The sequence below is a fragment of the Metopolophium dirhodum genome, chromosome 2 (genome assembly GCF_019925205.1).
Source record: "Metopolophium dirhodum isolate CAU chromosome 2, ASM1992520v1, whole genome shotgun sequence".
Taxonomy (NCBI): Eukaryota; Metazoa; Arthropoda; class Insecta; order Hemiptera; family Aphididae; genus Metopolophium; species Metopolophium dirhodum.
This window is the reverse complement of record NC_083561.1, coordinates 40642785-40661302: the sequence shown is the minus strand read 5'-3', so window position 1 is coordinate 40661302 and position 18518 is coordinate 40642785. Positions and strand designations below refer to the sequence as shown.

Here is an 18518-nt window from a genome sequence, read left to right as displayed (position 1 = left end):
TTTTTTTATTATTGATGAAATAACAAAGGATTTTAAGGAAAAATTTATTTTACCGTCTAGGTATTTGGTATTTACAATTTTTGATTGCCTGTAATTTTCCACACCTTAATTTTTTTTTTAATAAAATACGAATTTTATATTTTGATTTCATGATAGAATACGACCATACATATTATCATTGAGCATATATTTAGAATATATACTCAATAATATTATTTAAGGCACATAAATTTACCTACTCTAATAATAACTATTGTTTTGTCTTAATAAACAATATAATATTTTTAATAAACACTTTTCTGGATATATATGAATATATAATAAATAATTAAAATGGAATGTTAAAATAAAAGTGACCAAACTAACAATAAAAAACAAATGATAAAATAATTTGGTAAATGGATTTCTCATACATCCTCTGGATTGAACATTCCCTGAAACCAAACAATTCAATAATTAGACATTCAATATAAAATGGGAAAATTGCAAAAATATCAGACATCGACACATAGTACTCACCTTGGCACGACGCAAAATTGAATCTTTACTAGCATCATACGGGTGATCCTTGGAAGGAATTTCGAGGACTGCCGGGATTGGTTGTGTATGTCCTTCAATCACATGACGAATCATTTCAGCAACCTGTTGATGGTTTAAGCAAAATATTTATCATATCAGATGTGAAGACATCACTACCATGGACCTGTAAACTTAATATGTAGGTCTAAGAACACTATCATAGCTTACGTTTTGGTTGATGAGTATTATATCGATATCATCTCGTTTGACAAATCCTTTGAAACATTCTTCAATATCAATTATTGCTGTATCTAAATAATGACAGAAATACAATTAAACCAGTTGCATTGCGTTTCAATACAAATATTACTTTTGTCAACAACCATGAAATTAGAGTGTCTGTGTTTGTTTATTTCACCGACACCGCCCAACAAGAAACCAACACACGTGTCCTAAAACGAAAACAACCAAACGTAAATGTATGCGCTCGAGACATTTTTTTTACTCTCCAAAATCGAAAAAATATACAAAATAAAAGGGCGGGTCTCCCGTACGTTTATCGTTTATAATTACACAGCAACTACTTTCGTAACCAAACTTACTTCATCTCCGATCACGGCCAAAAGTTTACCCTTAACTGCTGAGTGCATTGCCATTTTTAATTAGACGATTATTTATTTCGGTACAACAATATTGTAAACTTGTAAACACGGAATTTCTTCAATTATTCGAGTAACTTCACAGTTCATACAGTTCACACACTCGAGAGTGAAAAAGAGAACGCCCTTATCATCTATTAATTTTTGACTGATAATAATAAAGCAGACAAACATATGGTTTCATCTTGAATAATTGATAACAACCCGAGCCCGCCCAATGCCAAAACTAAATAAAAAGTAAAGCAATATTTGAATAGGTATTATTAAATATAAATTGTATATTCCATTTAACCACTGCCCACCGCGACCACTAACTTCACGGATTAATAAAACTAAAACCGGTATTCGCGTTATTATTAAGGCTTTTATGCAAAAATTATTGTTAAATATACACATATTTATGCACTCAAAAATTCAATAATATGCAAAAAAAAGTCCTTTGTTGTAACGTTGTGTAATAATACAAGTTACAACTAAACATCTTAAAAAAAATACAAGTAATCAGTATACTTCTCCGTAGAAATGTGTATTTAAATGCAGAATTAATGGAAAATGTAATGTTTTAATATTAGTTTTGCAACGAGTATACCAATATGAAGTTACAAAATGTGACTTTATATTTTCAAATTGGAAATTTCTGTGTTTGTCACGTAGCATAGTCCATATAGCACGATGTAGATAAGATACCTAATAAAAGTATTTGAATGCTACTTTAAATACTTTTTTTTTTTAAAGTATCCAAATACGTATATTCTGAATACTTTTATTTGTATTTTTTATTCATTAAAAAAAATACTTTTTTCAGATACAGAAAAATAGTTTTAAATTTGTGACAAGACAATAAATCAAGAACATTAATTTTATTCTTTGAACGAAAAATTGGCTCATGGTAATATGATTATTTTTATGAATACCAATCTCGTATAGCCCGTTATATCGGCCGTATCATATGTGGTCAAAATTTATAAATAACTTATGATTACGATGTATTTTTAATTATGAATTAATAAATGTTAATTACCAGCAACCACTCATAAACTGTCAAAAACTAGTTGTGAAAAAAAGTATTCCAATAGTATTCGAATAATTTTTATTAGTATTCGAATTATGCGTATTCTGAATATATTTTTTAAGAACTATTCGAATACGCATTCTGAATACCTTAATTCTCATTTATTCGAATATGTACTCCAAATACAAAATAAAAGTATTCTCTACATCGTGGTCCATATAGATTTATACTTCGGGATCGGGACAGGTATAGCACAGTGCACACTCGCCTTGCCTCGTGGATAATCAGAGCGGAAAATTCAATTAAAAATAAAAATAAATTTCTTGTCGATCTATGAAAAATGCAATTTGTATGCAATTTTATAGAAATATCCAATTTATAATCATTTTTACTCAAATGTGCAAAAATATGCGAACAAACATTTAACCATAGGGTTTACATATTAAAAAACGTCAACATTTCGAATCAAAATATTTCTAGGTAAATTGTAGAAGAATTTCCATTTGCATACAAATCCTGTCAGAAACGTCGGCATGTACGAATATATCAAACTTTGAGTAAAATTTAAAACATTTTATTTGGTAATTATAAAATATGCTCATTTTATGTAATTATTCAGAAATATGCTATTATTAAGTGTTTTGATGCAAATAATATGCAAAAAATTAAAATGAATAGCAGAATCAACGTATTACGAAACGTCAAGATATTTAATCAGAATTATTATAAATCAAATTGGAAGGGGGCATTCCCCTCCCCCCAATTGCTATATTTTACACTGAATTTAGCCAATTTTTGTAGATTTTGTACTTTTCGCAAAATCAATTTTGCGTAAAAAATCCTATTTTTCATTAATGTGTACGTTGTTTTTCCCTTCGCTTTTGAAAACTATTGGGAATTTGAAATTTGGACCTCCTCAATGCACCAACAATATTCACTTTCCCGTCAAACAAGATACTAAAGTTGAAAATCGAAGCATTATTTCGACTACTTATGTACACAGACACAAAAATAAAAACACATCATTGTAAAATCAATACATTCATCGTTCCACTCAGAATCTAAAATTTGGATTTTTTAATTTTATCAATGTCATTGAAACTTTATTGAGTGCTTTCTTATATAGTCATACCTATATATTGTAACTGACAGGTTGAATGGTCATTGAAATTTGAATTGTAAACAAGAATACGTTTTAAAATATGCAGTAAACTGTTTTCTTTTCAAAAATAAATATCATAAGACGAAAATAAATGTATGGATGATGTAAGGGTTTTCAAAAAAACTACAGACAAAACAAACTAACATGTTTTCATATATTATAAACAAATGCAACTGAAATATTCGCATAGACCTAATAGAATAGATCTATTATAATCTATTATATGTCTATGAGAATACTCAATAGATATTGTAAAACGCTGATTATCATAACTTCCAACTATATGGACGAGATTAACTAAAATATTATAAATTTTCAAATAGGTATAGTTTCATTTTAAATACAAAAAAAGTTGGAGTCGTTCAACTTTTATTTTGTGAATGTCCAAAATTATATAGTCATATTATGATCTATCATTTAGTAGGTAAAATCAAAAGCTTTTATAATGATACCCTAGTTTGACACATAAATAAAATACCATAAATAAAAAATAAATAATATTAACCAATTATTTTTAAGTTTTATTAATTAAATATTGTGTGCAGCAGAAGAAATTATGATAAGAAAGTATTACCATTTGAATTACCTATGTCCTATACCTATGAAAAATATAATATTACAATATTGAACAATATGTATTTAAATATAAAAATTAAATTTATTGTTTAATATTATGTAGTTTAAGTATTACAAATTATTATAATTAATAAACAATATAACAATAAATATGCATAACTAAACTGCATAAGCTAACTCTTTACATTATCATCAAGTAATATCAACCCAACAATTTTATTGTATAAATGTTAACTAAAAAGTATTTTAATTCAACCTATTGCTTTGTTACCTACTAAAAAAGTGAAGAAAAATAATCAGTTGGTAATATACATATATTATACTATATATAACTCTGAAGAGGAATACATTTTGTATATTATGTATTCCCCTAGTAATTGTTATACTTAAACCTGTAAAATAAAATAAAGTTCTGTCAAATAACATACATTTCGATCATTTTAAAATAAACATATCTTTCAGTTCTCAAATCAATAAATAACTGTAGTAGTCAACATTTTTATAAAAAACGTCTATATTATGGAAAATGTATAAAATAATCTAGTAATTTTATGAACAAAAATATTATATCAAATCAAGTAACCATATAAAATACAAATATAAAACAGTTTATAAAGTCATTTCTAAACTAAATATAGGTAAAAAAAATTATAAAAAAAATAAATAATTGTAATGGTTACATACGTAGTGGTCAATAAACAATAATTAATGTAAGACATTTAAAATAGTGCAATTCAATTTAAATTAACACAAAATCAAAAATACTCAACCATAATAGATTTTAAATATAATTAACACAAAATAATAAAAATTATAAACAAATCAAAGTCTTTTAGTTACGTAAAATAGTATTAGAAAAAAATCTTTTTCGAATTATAAAATTATACTGGTGATAAATATTATTCAAGTGTTTAAAGCACCAAATTATTAAGTTACCTAATAACAATATTGTGAATACTAACAATTAAATACAACATGCATCTATATAAAAATATTATAATTAAGACAGTAAACATTTATATAAATTATAGATTAAAATAAAAACAATTATAATAAAATAAATTGAGTGGGCATCAGTCACAAACAAAAATAATAAAACTAAAAAGTGCATATGTAATATGAAGTTTCAATTGAATAATAATGAAGACATTAGTTAAAGTTTCTAGGAATTCTATAGACTCTACATTTTAAAGTTTCGGCAAACATCAACGATTGGACAATTTGCTGTTTCATGAATGTTTGATTACCGATTATTAATAAGGTGCATTCCAAGTATTTATTGATAGACATTCCAAGTAGACTCTGGGCGACTAAAGAACGAATCTTGCCAAGTTTTTCTAGCAATTGATTTAGCAGTTTCTTCATGACAAGGACTATGTCTTGTTGTAGTTGGTCACCAACCACACAATTTTTATTTGGTATGGGATAATGCAATATGTCTCGCATGTATGACATGAATTCACACAGTTCATTTGGAGTAACTTCCAAATCCAAAGCCTGTAATCAAAAGTAAATTATATTTATTAAATTTTTTTATTCAAAAGGCATACAATGTGTAGTTATTCAAAATATTACCAATAATAAGTTGTTCAACTTTTGTGACCGATCCCTCAACGCTCTTGTTGATAAGCATATCTTTTTTTGTGCACCTTTTGTAATGAAATTTTTGTTAACTTTAGCTATGAAATCATCAATATTGTCCTCGTCAATGAATTCAATTTCGAGATAACTGAGGCTATTGAAGAACCATTGGTATTTATGTAGTTTCAAGTAATGAAGCCACTTGGCAACTGCTCCATCCATTTCTTGATTGAGAATTGTCAGGTCGATTAGTGACTGTGGGTCTCCCAAAGTAGCAGTGTTGGCCTTTGCAATCATTTCCAGATGGTTGTAGCCAAAACATTCCACTAAAAAAACAAATTGTATATCATAGTTAAATACTGTCATGTGCAGCTTGGTCAATGATTAATTCTTACTTCTAAAGTGTGGTTGACCTGGATCCAATATTAAATTGGTTGGTTGCAGAATGTTTGGCCAAACTGGGGTATTCAGTTCTTGAGCAGGCCGAATATTAAATTGTTGGAAAGGGTTTATTTGTGGTGATCTAAAATAATTTGGCCAAACGTTTCCTGTCGAGGTTTCTGCCGGCATGTGGCGTTGACTGTTGTTCAGTTGATTTACTTTGAGAATTAGATGTTTCAAATTCCTAAAAATGTACAAAATAGTATTATTAGTTGAAAAAATGTAATGAAAAAATCAAAGTTTAAACTCACTCGTGAAAGATGGTTAAGTTTGGTGATTTCTCAATCAAACGGCATATTTTCACTGCTCTCTCAATGTTGGTACCATTTTCAATTGTTTGGTTTAGCATAAGTCTTAAATTGTACATATACTCCTCTTTGGCCATTATGTTGTTATTTTTTACCAATATCAATGCTTCATGAAGTTTTACAAATGATTTTGATGATGGATTATTTAACCACTTAGTAATTTTACTTGGATCATTAGAATGCAGTTCTCTTTTTTTCATCCCTCTGTACAACATCATGTATAGATCAGGAAAGTTGAATGACAGATAATCGAGAGATTCACTCAGACGTTCTTGTCGCTCTTTGAATGATTTACACTGCATTAATGCCTCTGCTAGTTGTTTCATTTCATCCACTAGAAATAAAAACAACATTAAGAATTAAGAAAATCACAGAAATTTTTTTAATGGAAGTAATATTATAAGTAGGCACTTCAATATATCAATTTTTCAAGACATATAATATTAAAATTGTATATTTTCATATTTATTAAATTACATACATTTCCCAAGAGGATGTCAGCATATTATTTGTTTTATGTCTCAAATCCACATAAAGTTGTTTATTTATGATTTATGAGAAATCTTAGAGTAAAATAAACCTACTACAAAAATTAAAGAAAATAATAATTTTGATAATTTGACAAATCTGTATTATTTTTTATTATTTGACTGTATATTAGACTATTAAAAATAAAAAACGTGTGCATTTAAATACCTATTATGATTTTACCGTAAGATTACTACGTTTTATGTTTTTGAGTAACATAAATAAAAATTATTTTGTGTGAATGCATTTTGTCTGTTGCGTGTGGGCCAGAGAAAGAAAACAATCAATGAGCTGATTCCTCCTAAAATCATAACTATTTAATTTTAATTCAGACGAAAATCTTAAGTATTCGAATTATTTTTTTTTAGTATTTTGAACCAAAAAATTATAATTGAAATTTATACATTGATAAATTTTTATTTAATTTGTAATGTGTATAAAATTACTATTTTTCAAAAAATATTTAAAATATATAATATGCTTTATTATTTAATAGGTACCTGCAGTTGGAAGTATGTTCAAAAGGAAATAAATTAGGTATGACGTGAAAATTGTTTTATATGTATAATATGTATATTATGTAACATACTTACCAACAAACATTTTCCAAATATAAATATGTAAAATATAATAAAGCCTTAATTTAATGTTTTTGGTGGCGGTAACCAAGCTCGGTACTTATTAGGTATATTATTATGTGGATAATAAAATGAAATAATAAAATGTCAACACTTACTGTTTAAAATATATTCAGCTAATAAATCGGTATTACGACGATTGGTAGTTATAGGTAGTAAAAAATGTGTTGGTATATTGAATGCAAAAGACGTACGAATCGTAAGATATGTCTGGACACGCGCAACAGTTGTTTCACTGCGGCGTCAGATCACGGTTTGATGGTTGATCGCTTGATCTTCTGGTCCGCAGGTTGTCCGTGTCCAACACTCCCTCTCGAAAAACCACTTTTGAGTATACTATAATAGGTAGGTAGGTAGCAAGTTACTGTACATCTGCGTCCCTTTTTTACATAACTATATAATATTAACATACAAACAGTGGATTTGTTTTTTTTGTATCTGAGTTATTGTTGATTTTATTTCAATATAAATGATTTTATATTTTTTTGCATCAACGTATGTACCTGTATAATGTTATATTATTATTATGTACGAATGTACGATTTAAAAAATAATAAATATAGGTACCTACCCCATTATAATATACAATATGCTTTACAAATGTTTTTGTAACATTAATGTGCAACTAGTAACTCCGCTTAATCCTTAGAATAGATTACATTTTAAAAAAAATAATTTAATCTTTAAATTTAAATTATAATCTATTCTGTGCTTAAGAGGATGTCAACGCACTATTTGTTTTCTCCCTCTGGCCCATGTACAACATATAGACAAAAAGCATTTACGCAAAATCGTTTTTTCTATGTTTTTAAGTAATTTTAGAGTAAAATTACTCAGTACCAAAAAGATAGAGGATAACATTTTTGAGAGTATGTCATATCGATTTGTCTAAATATTGTCTCAAAACATTTTTAACATCATTTAAATATACACAATTTTTTTTGTTTATTATGAAAGTCAAATACAAAGTCAAATGACAATAAAATATAAAATCGATATGTCATTCTCTCAAAAATGTTATTCTCTATCTTTTTTGTAATCAGTGATTTTACTCTAAGGTTACTTAAAAACATAGAAAAAATGATTCTACGTTGATGCGTTTTGTCTATGCTGCGCGTGGGCCAGAGATATAAAACAAATAATGCGTTGACATCCTCTGAACACAGAATTCTATTATACCTATGTATAATTTATTTTAATTAAATTATAGATACAAATAACAGAAGTTTGAAGCATTAATTTTTAAATAATAAATGTCTTCGTTTAGATAATTTTCCTGAATTATCATAGGTAGTATAGGTATATTTTGTTAGTAAGTACCTAATACTTACTATAATAACTTGGTAGGTACTTACCCCTAATACAACTTATCTATACCCGAATAATGAGCACATGATTTATTTTTAAATCTTAATAGGTATCTCATATGTTTTATAAATATTTTTTGAGAAAATCGATTTTGGTTTTTGGTGCAACTCTAAAACAAATTACCGTAGGTACATGACATTTTGACTAAATGCTTGTATTTGCATTTTCTATACACCATAACATTTTCCCGATATTTTGAATTATTTTGAGTTGTTAACGGAAATTTTCAGTTTCTATTTTTTTTAGTTTTTTTTTCTATAAATATATCAATAAAATGTTATTCGTTGGTTAAAAAGCTTGAAAATTTAATAGAAGGCTCCTAGTATATTGTTTCAAAGGCAGATGAAATCCATAGTTACAGTTTTTTTTTATAAGCATTTAAATTTCAAATATTGAAAAAATATGAACATAATTATTTTGAGTTAGAAATTCATAAAAAATTTTCTATTTAAATCTAAGATTAGAAAATGTAATTCAAGATCCCTCATAAGATTTTCTATCTTTATCAATAAAAAAAATGTCTATAAGCTAGCCAAATTAAATTTTTATGAGCGTTTGAAGTTCATATTTTTACAAGATTGGATATTCACTCGATTTCTCATGTAGCTATTTTGTTATTTTGTTGTAATTCAAAAACAAATAACTGTAGATACATGAAAACTTCACCGAATGTTTATATTTTAATTTCCTAAACAACATAAAATGTTGACTCTTTTTGAGCTGTTTACGAACATTTTCAGTTTTCAATTTTTTTAGTTTTTTATTCTTAATTTTATTCTTAATTGTCAAAAAAAATGTATTTGTTGGGTAAAAATGCGTGAAAATTTAATACAAGGCTTCCACTTATAACCTACTGTACAGCAGAGCGACACCCACTTGCCCACCTTTTTTTTTAGTAATTGTGTTTGTTCAAGAATTTTTAAAACAATTTTTTGGTAATTATTAAGAACATTATTGTGGTTAAAATATATTAATTTATGACATATCATATCATAGTATTTATAGTATTATCATCCAGGCCATAATTATTACATATTATCAATTTTATATATTTTTATATTTAGGAATTATAATATAGGTACTTAACCTACTGTATTTTATAATTTAAAAACTAAGTAGTTGCTTGGTGGATTTTAATTCCGGTGATTTTTGTTTGTTGCGTAAATATTCCCGTTGTCTGTTTTAGTTCTGTCCGATTTTTTTTTTTTTACTTTTGAAACCCCTAAGCTCGTGGTCACATAATTCTAGATTCGATCCTACGTAACGTCGTAACGGCCAATACAATACACATCATTGCATAATCAATTCATTCATTCGAAATTCGAACGATTTGTTCAGAATCTAAAAATAATTTTGGTTTTCAACGATAAAAAGTATGAGTGTTAAAATAAAAAATAAAAACCGTATACACCTTTTGTACAAAATACTTTTGCTAAACCGTAATTTGTTATCGGACCACGGAATGGCGAATTTTATTGATAATTAACATAATATACACACATAGACATATTATAAGACATAACAATAAAGTTAAAAGACTAGGACACTATTTTACTGGTATTCTAAAAAGAATAAACACCATATACCAATATTTATTACCAAGTAATTGTGACTTTTGATAAAAAAAGGTTTTTCGTAGAACATAGTCTTGCAGTAGGATAAGGTTGACCCATGGCTAGCAGTCGCGACGGCGGCGGCCTTTGTTGTTCCTATTAGTTCACTTGCAGTCGGCTGTCAGTTGTCATCCGTATATGGAGATTGGAGACTGCAGCTGGGGAGAGTTTACATCCATTGTTAATAATATGGTACCCATGTCGTTGGCTAATGATTGTAAATATAAAAACCTTAAAAAAATACTGTGTTGATCAATTGTGACGATTTTTTTCTAGACTATCTACCTGAAATATATACATATTTTATGCCGGTGGATATATCACAAATTAATAAGGAGTTATGGTGTACCAGGAAAATATCTATTATAACGAAAATATTCACTGGATATTGAAAATGTATATATTATATTATAAGATATACCTAATATTTTTAGATATTTTATTTTAATTAAAATATTAAATAATATACGAAATGTGTTAATGATAAAAGTTAGTCTAGGTAACTAAATTGTAAAAAAAAAATACTAATATATTCAAATAATTAATATTCTTTTTGGTTTATTTAATATTTTCTATTTTAATTTTAGTCACGTAAAATAAAAATAAAAATTGATTATATACCGGGTGATTCATATTTCATTTAGCATAAAGGTACGTTTTCCCTGCAGCTTCTAGTGACACTATATCGGTCCGGACATCGGTCGGCGTCTAGACGCGGCGTCACGAGTCACGACGCCTCGCCGTGGTGTTCCACTGTTTGCCGCTGCAGAGAAACCATACCTAAAGACAATTATTATTTCAAAAAGTATTCATGTTTTTGAAAATATTTTTTTTTACATTGTTTCAAAACAACGGTTGGGGCGAGTGAAAACTTTATAGCCCCGCCACGGGAGAGTCGGAAAAAAGTCCGACCAGATAATTTTTATACGAAAAAAAAGTGTTTGATTTATTGTTTTATAAAAAAAATTTCTTGATTAATAAATATGAATATAATTGAAAATAAATATTAAAATATTAAAATTGATAATACTGAAAAATGTGTTATTAATAATATTATATAATAATAAATGTGATTGGTATGATGTAATATAATTTAAAACTAATATTTATTTCGTTTTCGAATAGAATGGCCAATATTAATTAAAAATTCTTCCACCGATGTTTCGTCAATGGCCACTCAAGAACATGAGTTTTTTCAACCTTCACCGATGTTACCAAACTTCCGTTTTTCGGTGCTGGAATCCCTTCACCTAATTCTTGTAACGCTATTTTGGTTCTATCTACTCCTAACTCTTCCCGAAATTTTTTATTATAGATATACTTTTAATTTGAACTTTGATTAGGAACATTACATAAAAACAAACGTTTTTTTGGTATGATAATAGGTTATATGTATACCTATAAATAGGACTTTTTAACAGGCGTAAGTCATAACATAAGAAAGAGGTGTACCTAATTATAATATTACATTTTTATAGCATTATTATTATAATTATATTTATTATTGACTATTGTATTACATTTTATTATTTTAGACTTGTATCAAATTAAATTGTATTATATTTTAATATGTGATTTAAGTAGGTAATAGTAATTAATATTTTTTATAATATTATATGATTTTTTATGTAACTTAAATGTATTTTTCAATACAATTTTAACATATTTATACTTAAATTTTGATATATTTGCATTTATTCTTATCGAGACTTTTTTTCCGCGATTCATATCATTATTTTATATATTTTATACGATGTATAATTTATACTTATTGAAGAATCCCGAATAAAAAGTTAAATATATAAAAGATATAATAATATTTTATGCATTTTAAATTTGACTGATGAAATTATACTGTGAATATACCTACTTTTTTTATTTTATAATATTTTAAAATGTATATATTTTATTATTATAAATTAATAATTATACGCTGACGCCTGACATTTAATGTTTTATAAAAAGAAATAAAATTTTTAAATAAAAAAATGGTGGCAAGTGGGTGTTGCTCTGTTGTACTAACGTTCAGGGTCACTGTATTGGATGGTGTTAAATTTCAATTCAATGATATAATATCATTGTATAAGAAAAACGATTCTGAGCGAAAACGGTCAGTCAGCCTATGATATTACCAAGTATATTTGATGATATTATTGTGAATAAAGTAATATTTATATATTTACCTATTTACGTGGAACCTTGTTTTAAATTTTCAATCCATATCTATAAAAGTTGAATATTATGTAAATTTTTAACTACAAAATAATTATTAAATTTTAAATTTGATACATTTTGTCAGAATTCGAACTTTTAAAAAAAAAAATTGTGACTAAGGATTTTTAATATTTTTCAAACGCCATTGTAACAATATACTATTATAGCAGCCTTGTCCATAAACAATTCCAAATTTCAATTTTTTTAGTTTTTTTTCTATAAATATCAATAAAGTTATTTTACTGGGCAAAAAAAGCGTAAAAATGTTATACAAGAATCCTGATATATTGTGACAATAGCAATTTAATAATATTAAAAATACATAGCACAATTTTTTTTAAAAAGCATTTAAAATTCGAATGTTGATGAAATTTTAAAATTGGAAATTTATAAATTATTTAGTAGTTAAATATTTATAAAATGTTCAATTGTTATAGCTAAGAATTAAAAATTTAAAACAGGATTTCATGTAAATGGGTTATAGGTTATACTTATGTAAATTACTTTATTCACAATAATATCATCAAATATACATAGTAATATATCATAGGCTGACTGCCCGTTTTCGCTCAGAATCGTTTTTCTTATACAATATGATAATATATCATTGAATTCAAATTTAACACAATCCATTACAGTGACCAACATGTAACCTACTGTACATCAGAGCAACATTTAGAGCCCACCTTTTAGATTCTGAGTGGAACGATGAATGTATTGATTTTATTATTATGTGTGTTTTTTATTTTTTTTTTTGTCTGTTATCACCTTTTAAGACAGTAAAAATGCTTAGATTTTCTTCAACAGTATCTTTTCTGATAGGAAAGTGAATCTAGTTGGTACTTTGGTAAAAATTCTTCAGGTAAAAATTTCCCAGTTATTTTATTATTTTGTTGTAACTCTAAAACAAATGAACGAATATACATGAAATGTTCACTGGTTGTTAATATTTGCATTTCCATACACGAAAAAATTTTAAAAATATTTTGATTTGTTTTGAACTGTTTAGGAACATTTTCTGTTTCCAATTTTAAGTCTTTTTTTCTTTGAATGTTAATAAAACTTTATTTGTTGGGTAAAAATGCTTGAAAATTTAATACAAGGTTCCTACTATATTGTTACAATGACATTTGAAAAATATTAAAAATCTTTAGTCAAAGTTTTTATTTATAAGCATTTAAAGTTAAAATATTGACAAAATATGGAAAAATAACGAAAATTAGCAAATATATTTTGAGTTGAGAATTCATAAAAAATTTTCTTTTTAAATCTAAGATTTGAAAATGTAATACAAGATTATCCATAAGTTTGTCTACCTTTATCAAAAAAAAAATGTCTACAAGAAGGTCAAATTAAATTTTTATGAGCGTTTGAAATTCATATTTTTACATTTTATATTCACTTGATTTCTCATGTAACGATTTTCTTATTTTGTTGTAATTAAAAAACGTATGACTGTAAATACTTGAAAATGTCACTGAATGTTTATATTAGCATTTTCTATACACGATCAAAATTTGACATTAAAAGTTTTCAATTTTTTTAGTTTTTTTTTATATAAATATCATTAAAATTTTATTTGTTGAGTAAAAAAGCGTGAAAATTTAATGCAAGGCTCCTGATATATTGTTACAATAGCAGTTTTTAAGTTGGGCCGGTCCATGCCGTTTATTTAACTAAAATAAATCGGGACAAGCAAGGGCGTCCGCAGGAATTTGTCAAGGGGAGGGCAAAATATTTTCTTTTTTACATTTTTTGTCTCACTATCCTATATTAGTTATAAAGTATTTTTGTGGCATATTTTCTTTCATATAGACAAGGAATGTAAAAATATTTATGAATTATACGTACGTATAGTTAGTTAAAACTTAATCTTGCAGCATTAATTGTAATTAATTGTTATGTAATTTTAAATTATCAAATACATTTTTTTCAATCGATAAAAAGTTACCGTTGGTTTTATAATTTTAGGTAATTTATAAAATTTAATATTTCTAGCTTATTCAGTCATTGCAGATACTACAAACTTGAAAAGTTGTAGCTATTGTAGGTGGTATGCCATCTATGAACTTTTAATTTTTTTATCAAAAAAGAAAAACTTGATTGACACTGCAGTATTGGCGTATTGCACTTGGTCCCACCATTATACATCTAATAATCTATAAAAGCAACGTTCTTATTTCTGACTCTGAATCAAATGTAATAAAATTCACTCTGTAAAAAAAAAGAAAATGTTTTTATTTTTAATTTAAAAATAGTTTATTTTATGATATTTTATATTATAACGGTAATGATTTTGGTTGGGATTATAATGAACTTTACATTGTTTTCCAAATCCACGCGATACTCGTTTTATAACATACCTACATTGAATTTTTTGACGATTTTAAATTTAAGGCCATTCTTTGCATTTAAAGATTTTTAGAACATTTTGAAGTTTATTCTAAATTTAAATTTAAAATTTTATTTTTAAATTTGCACATGTTTTTATATGATTTTATAGTAAATATATGATCTAAAGTTTAAACCTATAGTAACAGAAAAAAAAAAATTAATTTTCAGAATAAATAAGTAGTTTAAATGATAAGTTCTATCTATTAAACTTTTCTACAATGATTTAATAGTTTAAAATGTATATAAGAATTTATATCTTTAATATTAAAAAGGTGGGTAAGTGGATATCGCTCTGCTGTACAGTAGGTTGCAAGTGGGTCACTATAATGGATGGTATTAAATTTGAATTCAATGATATAATATCATTGTATAAGAAAAACGATTCTGAGCGAAAACGGTCAGTCAGCCTATGATATTACCAAGTATATTTGATGATATTATTGTGAATAAAGTAATTTATCAATCAATAAATAATTTATTAATCTATTTACGTGGAGCCTTGTTTTCAATTTTCAATCCTTAGCTGTAAAAGTTGAACATTTTATAAATTTTTAACTACAAAATAATTATAAAATTATAAATTTGATAAATTATGTCAAAATTTGAACTTTAAATGCTTATAAAAATATATTGTGTCTATGTATTTTTAATATTTTTCAACTGCTATTGTAACAATATATCAGGAGCCTTGCATTAAATTTTCACGCTTTTATACCCAACAAATAAAATTTTAATAATATTTATATAAAAAAAACTAAAAAAATTGAAAATAGACAATGTCCGTAAACAGCTCAAAAAGTTTCAAATTAGTTTCAAAATTTTACCGTGTATAGAAAATGCTAATATAAACGTTTAGACAAAATTTCATGTACCTACGGTCATTTGTTTTAGAGTTACACCAAAAACCAAAATCGATTTTCTCGTAAACAGATTTTGCGTAAAAATTCCCGTTTTTCCTTAATTTTTCTTTTGTTTTTCACGTCGCGTTTGAAAACTACTGAGAAATTTTTACTTTTGACCCCCCTAAAGTACCAACTAGATTCACTTTCCTATCAGAAAAGTTACTGTTTTGAAGAAAATCCAAGCACTTTTACTGTCCTAAAAAGTGATAACAGACACACAAAAAAAAAAACACACATCATTGTAAAATCAATACATTCATCACTTCGCTCAGAAACTTAAATAAAAATAATTTAGTCCACTATTTAGAATTATTAGGTCAGTTTTAGTTTTTTTAAAACATTAAAATCATCAATGATAATATATGAAAATCAACCCAGAAAAAACCAAGGGAGGGGCAACTGCCCTTACTTGCCCCCTCTCCCCTTGCGGACAAGCCGAGCTGTTTGTTTAACTAAAATCATTGAGTATATATTGTAATATATAATATATATTTTAATAATTTAATATATACTCAATGCTAAAATACATCGGTCTAAATGTATATAAAAAACATTATTCTGACGGGCTTGGGCTTTAAATATTAGGCCTGTGCAGAGCTCTACTAGACACCTATACTGTACAGTGGATCGTCACCCACACCACCCTCAAAAACTGTTTGATCACTAATGAGAATTTTTTTTTTCAAAATTTTAAATGTCTATAAATAGGTCAAAAAGAGTCAAAATATTTTGAACAGTTTAGGTACTTACAGACAATCAAAATATTTTATTATAATCATTTGGTGAAAATATTATGTAAGTCTGTAGATATCTATTTATAGTTAATTTTTGAATTAGGTACAGCAAAATGAATATCCATAGCAAGAAATTGAATTTCAAACGCTCATACGAAATGAATGCGACTTTGTGGTAAACTTTTCTATTAACTTTTCTTGTTTAGACACAAGAATTTTTAAGTTTTTGTAATTTTAATACATTTTTTTAAAGTTTTAACTTTAGACGTGTATTAAAAAAAAAGGAATTGTGGATCTGTGTTCAACTTGACCGAGAGAGAAAATTATTTATCGACGATATTTAAAAATAAAAATGTTTAAAGCTCAAAAAGAGAAAATATATTTTGAATATCTTGTAGGAAATATCTTGTGTAAAGAAAATGCTCATTTTTTTATTATTATATAAACATTTTGTTAAAATATTTTTTTTTTTTAACATTTATTGGATTATATACAATCTGTAATATAATATTTACAATGAGCATATGTGCTGAATTTATTTACATGGCTTTTGAATGCGGGAGGTGAGTAGCTACCCAGCTACCCAGCAGTAACACTCGACTGTTAAAATATTAAATTTTTTTTATACGGTTATTCATTTATTCATTTTTTCTCGATTTCTCATGTAGTGATTTTGTAATTTTGTTGTAATAAAACGATATTTTAAGTTCGAATTTTGACAAAATTTAATAATTATTTTGTCGTTAAAAATGTATAAAATGTTCAATTATTATATCTTAAGGATTAAAAATTTAAAACAAGGTTCCGCGTAAATAGGTTATATATAAATTACTTTATTCACAATAATATCATTGAATATACTTAGTAATATTATATGCTGACTGAGCGCGTCTTCGCTCAGAATCGTTTTCCTTATACAATGATATTATAACATTGAATTCAAATTTAACAGCATCCATTATAGTCACCCACTTGTAACCTAATGTACAGCAGAATGACACCCACTTGTCCACCTTTTTTTAATTGTACAGTGGTTTTTCCTATTTAAATGTACTTTAAGTATTTTCAATTTTACCAACTTTATCTGTCATGGAATTTACTGATTAATTTAAATATTTAATTCCTAAGATAAAAATATGTATGCCATTTATAAATGTAATAAATGTACCTACCTATATAATAAATAAATTTATTTTGTTATTAGTATTTTCTATTTTTTAATCATTTATTTAAGATAGAATATTATAATGATAATATATTATTTGAATATTATAGTCAAGTGCAGTTAGACATTTTTTTATTACATAATTTGAAATTACTAAAGAAAAATGACAAGTGGGTAGGACACTTTGGTTGGATACTTGGATACATGAACTCTCAAAATTCCTGTATCCTGTCTGCCACTGTTTATGTCTTAAGTACATATAAAAAGAAATCCATTAAAATTTCAGGGGTGCTAACATTTTATACATCAATGTGAGCAAAGGGCTTGGTTACCAAACGGCACACACAGCCAAAATAACTTTATATTTATTTTTTTTTTTTTGGAGGTGGGATTTTGGTATATTTGGTGGCTAAGCTCCCCCCTTATTACCAATGTTTTATTTGCCAATGTTACAGTAAAAACTAAAAGGGCCTCTAAAATTGTAATTGCGGCACTGGTGGTTAAGTTAGGTTAGGTTTTGTGTGTACACAATGCACGCTATGAGTTACGACACACTAGGAAGTCATCTTTCTTATATTTTTATACTTAGATTATGATTATGATTAACCACTAATTTTAGGGGGATCACTAACCCCCTAAAATAGGTGTGGTGGCCACCGCCTAGCCTAATCCATGGTTTTGGCGCCACTGCATGTAGCTATGTA

The 18518-nt window shown here is 26.5% G+C and overlaps 2 protein-coding genes across 2 annotated transcripts; both read right to left on the bottom strand.

Moving 5' to 3' along the window:
- Nucleotides 1–253: 253 nt before the first annotated feature.
- LOC132938654 (V-type proton ATPase subunit F) lies at nucleotides 254–1296 on the bottom strand. Its single transcript, XM_061005608.1, has 5 exons — nucleotides 1122–1296; nucleotides 890–971; nucleotides 748–830; nucleotides 520–642; nucleotides 254–434 (listed from the first exon to the last, which is right to left on the bottom strand). Exons 1-5 carry the CDS (start codon nucleotides 1173–1175, stop codon nucleotides 408–410), a joined length of 369 nt encoding a protein of 122 aa, XP_060861591.1. The 5' UTR covers nucleotides 1176–1296; the 3' UTR covers nucleotides 254–407.
- Nucleotides 1297–4733: 3437 nt separating this feature from the next.
- Nucleotides 4734–7644, bottom strand: LOC132939546 (uncharacterized). The gene is made up of 5 exons (XM_061006773.1): nucleotides 7523–7644; nucleotides 6202–6592; nucleotides 5905–6134; nucleotides 5504–5835; nucleotides 4734–5425 (listed from the first exon to the last, which is right to left on the bottom strand). Coding segments are annotated over exons 1-5 (1302 nt in total). The 5' UTR covers nucleotides 7524–7644; the 3' UTR covers nucleotides 4734–5077.
- Between the last annotated feature and the right edge of the window lie 10874 nt (nucleotides 7645–18518).

Coding starts and splice junctions, on each gene's coding strand:
- LOC132938654 (XM_061005608.1), bottom strand. CDS start 1,175: ATGGCAATGCACTCAGCAGTTAAGGGTAAACTTTTGGCCGTGATCGGA. Junction 831..889: donor TTTCATGGTTGTTGACAAAA/GTAATATTTGTA, acceptor GTCATTATTTAG/ATACAGCAATAATTGATATT. Junction 643..747: donor TAATACTCATCAACCAAAAC/GTAAGCTATGAT, acceptor AACCATCAACAG/GTTGCTGAAATGATTCGTCA.
- LOC132939546 (XM_061006773.1), bottom strand. Junction 6,135..6,201: donor AACTTAACCATCTTTCACGA/GTGAGTTTAAAC, acceptor GTACATTTTTAG/GAATTTGAAACATCTAATTC. Junction 5,426..5,503: donor AGTTGAACAACTTATTATTG/GTAATATTTTGA, acceptor TTTTGATTACAG/GCTTTGGATTTGGAAGTTAC.